Source organism: Amaranthus tricolor, chromosome 5, assembly GCF_026212465.1.
Source record: "Amaranthus tricolor cultivar Red isolate AtriRed21 chromosome 5, ASM2621246v1, whole genome shotgun sequence".
Taxonomy (NCBI): Eukaryota; Viridiplantae; Streptophyta; class Magnoliopsida; order Caryophyllales; family Amaranthaceae; genus Amaranthus; species Amaranthus tricolor.
In genome coordinates, this window is record NC_080051.1 from 30344262 (window position 1) to 30352802 (window position 8541).

Sequence of the window (8541 nt, forward strand, 5' to 3'; positions counted from 1 at the left end):
AAATAAATTTTGATTGTTGTCTAACTCGTTAATGCTCTTCAAATCCGACCAGTTGAGTAGCTACATTGATGCTTTGGTCCCTACTCCAGACCCGCTCCATTTTATATGTAGTATGTATGTTTGTGACCACTTACGGTTCTCTGTGCACTCAGTATTGTGCACACCTTCTAGAGTTAACATCATGAAGTGATGTTTTGACAAAATGATAGATGGTGCCTTGGAGTTTATTCTCTACCTTTCATGGTGCCATTTTTGTATCTCTTATCCCAACTTTGAATCACGCTCACATAATTTTCTTTTTCCTTTTTTTTCTTTTTGCTTACTTTCTCTTTATTTTTGGACCATATTTTTTCCATGTAAGAAAACATCTATCAAGATTTCAAGAATAAAAAAAAAAACAAAGAAAAAGATGCATGTATATTCATATTGCCTTATTTTGACCCATTTTAAATAGAAAATAATTATTATTATTAATTTATTAACAACAATAATATCAAAAACTTGATCTCAAATACTCCCTTAATTCTTCCTGAATCCCACTTACTTTTTTCTTTGAATGATCCCTATGCTAAAACTCAAATAATTCAAATATGGGTTATAAAAATCTTTAAAAAGTAGATATTAAATAATATACATTTACAAATAAATTTATTAATATCCTATATGTATGTATTTTTTCATAAGTAATAAAGAGATTTAACGGTCAGAGTTTGACTCTAAAATAGTAATAGAAGTATATCTCAAAAACAATACTACTTCCTCCGAACCAATTTAGTTGTCCCATTTTCTTATTTGGCAAAGTCTTTTTAGTTGTCCCATTTTTATTTTTGTTAATCTTTTTTTACCTAAATATTCTTAGTTCACACAAGTAATTACGAATATATCCCCTTATACCTTACTTACCCAACTACTCTTCACTACTTACCTTTTTTAATGGACCCCACACCATCCTTAATAACCGTGCCCAAGCAAATGGGACATCTAAATTGGTTCGGAGGGATTATATTTTAGGCACCATGCCTCCAATAAAACTAGATCCAGATTCCAGGTATTGGTTATTTTTTAATGTGTTCAATGTATTTATAGATTTATTTATTTATATTTTGTAGAAAGGAGCTAATTTCTTGGTTGTCAGAAAATCACATCTGGATATTCCTTCAAAATATATAAACCATCAAGAAAATAGACAAAATTAGTTTGTTTTTATTTGCCTACAAAAATTCTATAAAGCTAATCAGTCATGCACTATTATTTATTTGATAAATCAAAGTTCAAATTTCAGTAAGAATTATTACTGACAAAATAAAAAATTATATAAAGTCACGAGTCAATGTCTGCATTAATATATTATATAAAATTTCATTGGTATGTTTTTTTCTCATAAGTTAACATTTTTATGTTGCATTTAAAAGCATATGGAGTGATTATTGTGTTGATTATGAGATTTCGTTACAATTTACAGATGTTGTGTTTTAAATTTCAAGTTATGGACAAGTGTGAGTGACTGAGTGTGCGACTATGTGATAAAGAATATTTGATTAAAGTTTTTTGTTGAGTTGATTACTTAATTTAATATTAAAAATCAATATTAAATATTTGAAGTTATAACTATGAGTTTAAGATTTTACTCTGATTTTGTCGCACTACAAAAAATGCAACAATTTCGACTAACACAAAGCAGTAAATTTGTATAAAATATAGCAAATTGTTAGAGGATTAATTTGGTGTTTTTGGCAAATGGAATTTTGACAATAATTTTATTTGCTTTTAGCTTTTAGATTGTTAATTTCTCAAACAATCCAAAAATTTATTTGGTAAATAATTTTTAGAAGAGCTAAAATGTAACAATATAGCCAAAACTAAAAAAATTGATAAGTGACTTTTTCATTTACGTTTGGCTTTTTAACCTATTTTTCTCTAATTAACAACCAATAACTAATGACTAACAAATGCTTAAAAGAACTAACATGCCAAGTACGTAGCAATTTATACTGGTGCTTTAAAAGCAAATTTATAAGAACTTAGAAAATAGTAGTACTAACTTAGAAAATAATATGTTCGTTTTGAAATACTGCTATTTATATATTAGAGTATTTTATTATATCATCTATCATTTAGATTTATTTTACATACTACAGTTAATATATAAAATTTTTAGTTATACATAATTAAAAATATAACATATATTACAGTTAATATATTAGGTTAACTCATTAAATTACCTAAAATGTACTCCCTCCTATTCAACTTAGGTGTCCCATTTACTTTTGAGACACTGTTCATTTATCACTCTTAAATTGCATTTTATTATTAATCTATAAGTTAAAACATAGTCATGTGAGATCTTATTTGATTCGTTTTGACGAAAAGATTATTAATATCAACTTTTTATAATTTTTAATTATACATAACTCGATTTATTAAGGATTGAATAAGTGCATTGGATAAAGTGCATAAAGTAAATGGGACACTTAAGATGAATAGGAGGGAGTATTATCCAAGTATGATGCAACCAAGCAAGTAGGTGTTTCCTTGGACACTAGTAATTGTTATGAGGGGAACTGACCTAGCTATTTAGGTATTACCTAGGACAGGACTTTCAGTGACCTATGATATTACTTTCCATATATACACGCTCTTTTCATTTTATTGAGACCATAATATTTTTTTTTTAAAAAAGGTTATATATAGGTATATATAATGTTCGTAATTTTAATAGAACATAAGAATACAGTATAAATATAGAATTTTGTATTTCATTCTCCATCAGGAATACCATTACCCAAATTTAGCCATCAGCATCACCATTCCTATAATCTTGTACCTAACTATAAAAAAAAAAAAAAAAGTGCTAGAAATTCCCACAATAAACAATTTGGTACATAATCGTCTAATAGCTAGCAAGCTAGGTGCAATAGATAAACAAAATAGGGTTAATACATACAATATCAATGATGCCTTCTGTAGGAGCCCTAATCTTCTTCGTTGTTTTCTTCTTCTTTAATGCATTCGCTTCAGGTATGTTATATTCATTGTATATATCAGTAAATTAAATATGATCGATAAAATTTTGTTAATGAACAACTAATTAGCTGATTTTGTTCTTTTTTCCATTCAATTTGCTACACAGCGCTAATTAAGATGAGAGTTTTTTAATGTTATACAGCGCTAAATAATAAGGAAAATTTCAAAATGATTTAGGATTATCTGGTTTGGAGGGAAATGTTAATTCGCAATATATACTTCTTTGTTCTTTCTATTCACTTTATTCTATATATTTTAATTTTAACAAATGAGTTTGAGTAATTTAAGAAGTGGTAACTCATTTATTTATTAATTTAAATGGGATTTATTATTAAAACCAATTGATAGTAGCAGAAGTTAATTTTCAAGTTATAAAGTAACATTGCCTCTTTTCTACTTTTGATATTCTAAACAACACTTATTATTGCTCCAACAAAAAAGATTATGTTTGTATTTTGTAAATTGTCATATACGGCTGAAATTAAAGCTTTGATATTATTATTGTTGCTGCATTTTTCATTTGAAATTTAAGTAAAATTAAATGACTTATTTTCAAACTAAATAAATGTGATTGTTTTAATTTTGTTTATATGAAATTCAGATGAAGTACCAAAATTCAATTATTTAAACCCGGAGAAATGGGGAAGCCTACATCCAAAATATGCAGCTTGCTCCAAAGGAAAACGACAATCCCCTTTGAATATTAACACCAATGAAGCTGTCATTACCGAATCCTTGCAACCCTTGACCAGATTTTACCATATTTACAATGCTTCTTTGTCTACCGATGGAATTGATGTTGAGGTTATTTTCTTATTATTTTTCGTTTTTATTTTATTCATAATCTATAAATTAAAACATAATTAATTTATGGGATTTTGCAATGTATATTTTATTAATATTAACTTTTTATAATTTTTAATTTGATGGTATTAAAAATGTTGAAATATGTGTATGTGTGTGCCTACGTGTAATTTAGATAAAATTCCAAGGACGAGGAGAATTGATAATTGATGGCAAGACATACAACTTGAAGCAGATGCATTGGCATACTCCTTCTGAACACCATTTCAATGGTGTCCAGTAAGTTTTTTTCTATATTTTAGTAGCTCGTAATCTCATCTGTAAAATTATTCTCTCTCAATTCATTTCATTTATTCACACATGTCCCCACATTTAATTTTGATTTTAATATATTGTTCGAATATACAATATAAAATTTTAAAAGTAACAATATTGAAATATAGCTAATTTAAAGGAATAGAAAGAGTCACAATAATTCAAAATGTTTTCTTAGAGTATATATAACATATTTGGTAGAGTTTTAAATTTTCAATTATCAATTTAAGTTTTTAGTTATTTAGTTTCTTGATATGGTATCAGAGTTAACGTGATAAAAAGGTCACGAGTTCAAATCTCAACTACTAGTCAAATTCAAGTAAATGTTTCGCAATAGATATGAGAAGGGTTTGTGCATCATCCATACTTCTACTGTGTATAATATATTTTAGGATTTTAGTAATTAATTCATTAACTTAAACTTTTGGTTAAGTCGGTTGTTTAACATGTTCTAACAAAATTAAAGTATATTTTGGTAATTTTGATGACACAAGATACGCATCAGAGCTGCACCAAGTACATGTAGCTGATGATGGAAGTCGGGCAGTCGTTGCGATCCTCTACAAGTACGGACCTCCTGATCCTGTTCTTACCATGGTATATATACGCTTTTACCATGCTTTCAAATTCCAATATTCTCTAATTACCACTTTTTTATTTTTTTTTTACAAATTTTATGCTAAAGATGTCACGAAAAATATACTACATAGGTTTATTATTAACTCTATTATCCGGACTTGAAAACTCATTATATTTGAGACGGTATTATATATTATACTTTATAATTTAAAAATTTGAAGTGCCACGATTAAAGATTGTTTGTCAAATGTAAATCATTTATTGCCTATTTCTACCATTAAAGTATCTTTGACTAATATTTATTTATAGTTAAATTGAGTAAATTAGAGAATATAATATAAACTGCATAATATATTATTGTCAATTTTCAAAATTATAGAGTTAATTTATACATATAACTATTAAATTTAGTGTTTCTACTGCATAACTCTGACTTTATTTTTTAATATCATATGTTTATATATGTCGATAGTAAAAAAACCGTGTATTACTCGGATTTCTACACTAGCTAGTATAACTATATAATGTGTATGAGTGTAAGACTAGGCTAGACTATAAAAAATACAATGATTTTAGTTTGAAATTTAAAGTGTCATACTTACGTCCAAGTGCTGAGAATCCGACGTGAATATATAAGGTAAAAATAAAAAGTTCAGGTGAAAATAAATACATTAATTGTAAACATACACATTTAATGAACAAAATCAACCAAGAAAAATATGATAGTTGAAAAATAACTCGTTATATTACGTGCACTTAATAGTTATTAATAATATGAAATTGTAAATATTGTTTTTAAAACAACTTTTTTTATATCCAGTTAAAGCCCCAGTTGGAAGAACTAGCAAAAAAGCCTTGTCAAGGTCATGAAACACAAGTAGCCATTCCAAAATTTGAGTCAATGTTCTTAAATAGGAGGCCACGCAAGTATTACAGATATCCTGGTTCACTTACTACTCCTCCTTGTGATGAGAATGTTACATGGAATATTGTTTGCAAGGTATATATCTATGTATTGTTTATTTGTTTCAATTATTCACTTTATTTTAAGTGCCGTGTCAAACTCTTTAATGTGCACTTTACGTCATATGAGTAGAATACTTAAATCTGATTTAAAATTTTAAAATTTTATTATAATTAACTAAATTAAATACTTAAACACGTATATTCAAATCAGCATAAGACTTGTAATGCATTTAGACACGAAATCGTGATTTTAACTATGGTGAGCCTACAATAGATTTCCAACAAATATAATTGATCGTGTATATTTGTTGTTTTTAACTTTCTTTTGGTGGAACCTTTTATTTTATTTAATGATTTTTTTTCTCTTGAGAATTAGAATTTTTTTCAATTTTTATGCAGTTGTATATTTCATATCTTTTTATAGGTCCACCACTAAATGTAATGATTAGTTGTCTTATATATAATAGATTTGATCACCTTTAGATTTGTTGTGGGCATGGGTATGTAGGTGAAAACGATATCAGAGGATCAAATTGAAGCTCTAAAGGCTCCTCTTTGTGAGGCAAATAGGAAGAGGAATGCAAGGCCTATCCAACCACTCAATGGAAGAAAAGTTGAAGCATATGCTGCCAATTAGCCTGTATCCCCTTTTCTTTCTAAACGCACCAAAAAAAAAAAAAAAAAAAGAAAATGGGTGTTTACCATAATTTCACCAGGTGGAAAATAAAAAATATATCATATTGTATAAAATGAAAAAGGCCAAGTTATAATAATTTGCAAACATAAATGCAATTTTATTATAGCTAGGACTACTATAGTTGTAAATTAATAAAAAAAAAATCTTTTTCTAACACGTATCCTATAATCTTTGGAAAAAAAAACCTTTTAATAAATAGAAAGTTGAAACTCGATGAATGAAATAAAGGAGTATATAATAAGAATAATTGTAAAGATTAGTTAGTGTTAATAGTTTTTTAAATTGTAAATGTAACCAACGACGAAAATACTAATGGGGTGTGTCTTAACCTCAACAAAACTTAAAATTGAATTTTTTGAGAGGAAAAGAAAAAAAAACATTCAAAATATTAAGTAAAAGACCCCGATCCATAACAAAAAACATGCTAATTTTACAAAATAATATATAACTTAGAAATTAGAAGCACTCAACCATCAACTTCTGCATGTAGTGTAACTATTTAATCTCATCATAATTAAAATTCTATTATTAATTGATTTAAGGATGAAACTTTATCAAATCTATGTGCGAAACTCTCCTATTATGCGAGTCTTGTTATATACAAGTTTAATAATAAATTTATCAATCATAATTTATTTTGGGAGTTACTAAATTTTGCCACCCCTTTTCATTTTATCGCCACCCCCCTCCAAATGAAATTACGAATTTGCCCCTGATTTTTAAAAAATTACAATTTTGCCACTCCCTACAAATTTCTTATTTATAATAATAATTATAATAATAATAATAATAATAATAATAATAATAATAATAATAATAATAATAATAACAATAATAATAATAATAATAATAATATCAATAACAACAATAATAATAATAATTAACTTTTTTATTCAAAAAGAATATAAATAAAATTAATAATAATAACATTTTTAATAATAATAATAATAATAACAATAATAATAAAATTAAAAATAATAATAATTATTCAAAAAAAAAATTGAAACGCCGAGAACCGGGGTCCAATCGCCCGGTTCTGGGCGATTCACTTTTTTTTTTTTTTGGAAAATTTATATTAATAATAATAATAATAATAATAATAATAATAATAATAATAATAATAATAATAATAATATTAATAACAACAATAATAATATTATTAACTTTTTTATATTCTTGTAAATAATAGTAATAATAATAATAATAAAAATATAAATGAATTATTATTATTATTATTATTATTATTATTAATAAAATAAAAATAAAAAATCAATCAAAAGCTTTAAAATTACCGTTTCATTCTCTTGATCTTCCATTTTTCTTTTTTTTCTTTTTGCTTTGATTTTTCACCACTGATTGTTGAAGATTGGATTATGTTGATATATATTATTATTGTGATTGTTATTATTATTATTATTAAATTTTTATTTTTGCTTTAATTATTATATTTAATTTATTTTTAATTGTATTATTATTATTATTATTATTATTATTATTATTATTATTATTATTATAAATTTTCCAAAAAAAAAAAAATGAATCGCCCAAAATCGGGCGATTGGACCCCGGTTCAATCGCCACTTTTTTGGCGATTGAACCGGGGTCCAATCGCCCGGTTCTGGGCGATTCAAATTTATTTTTTTTTCTTTTTGAATAATTATTATTTTTTTAATTTTATTATTGTTCTTATTATTATTATTATTATTACTACTGTTATTATTATTAATTTTATTTATTTTTTTTTTGAAGAATATAAAAAAGTTAATTATTTTTATTATTGTTGTTATTGATATTATTATTATTATTATTATTATTATAAATAAGAAATTTGTAGGGAGTGACAAAGTTGTAATTTTTTAAAAATCAGGGGCAAATTTGTAATTTCATTTGGAGGGGGTGGCGATAAAATAAAAAAGGTGGCGAAGTTTAAGGATTGGGTTTATTTTTAGTTGAATATATTATTAATCCTACATTTTCCTTTTTTATAAATAAATAAAGATGTAATTGGCTTTTAAATTTTCTAGGGAATCAATTAGCCAAGTTTAGTTAAAATCCTATTATCTAGTTAAATTAAAAGCAAAAAATATATAACATTGAGGGGCAGAAAATTAGGAAATAAACCTGAAAGCATAACAAAATTAATTTTAAAATTACAA

The 8541-nt window shown here is 25.5% G+C and overlaps 1 protein-coding gene across 1 annotated transcript; it reads left to right on the top strand.

Moving 5' to 3' along the window:
- The first annotated feature begins 2439 nt into the window (after window positions 1-2439).
- Window positions 2440-6539, top strand: LOC130813322 (alpha carbonic anhydrase 1, chloroplastic-like). The gene is made up of 6 exons (XM_057679133.1): window positions 2440-3018; window positions 3626-3828; window positions 4004-4107; window positions 4638-4740; window positions 5543-5722; window positions 6197-6539. The coding sequence occupies exons 1-6, from the start codon at window positions 2952-2954 to the stop codon at window positions 6323-6325; spliced, it is 786 nt and encodes a 261-aa protein (XP_057535116.1). The 5' UTR covers window positions 2440-2951; the 3' UTR covers window positions 6326-6539.
- Window positions 6540-8541: the final 2002 nt, after the last annotated feature.

Bases quoted from the DNA above. Each gene is read 5' to 3' on its own strand.
- LOC130813322 (XM_057679133.1), top strand. From the start codon at position 2,952: ATGATGCCTTCTGTAGGAGCCCTAATCTTCTTCGTTGTTTTCTTCTTC. The intron at 4,741-5,542 runs GTATATATACGC...TTTTATATCCAG, and splicing joins CTGATCCTGTTCTTACCATG to TTAAAGCCCCAGTTGGAAGA. The intron at 5,723-6,196 runs GTATATATCTAT...ATGGGTATGTAG, and splicing joins CATGGAATATTGTTTGCAAG to GTGAAAACGATATCAGAGGA.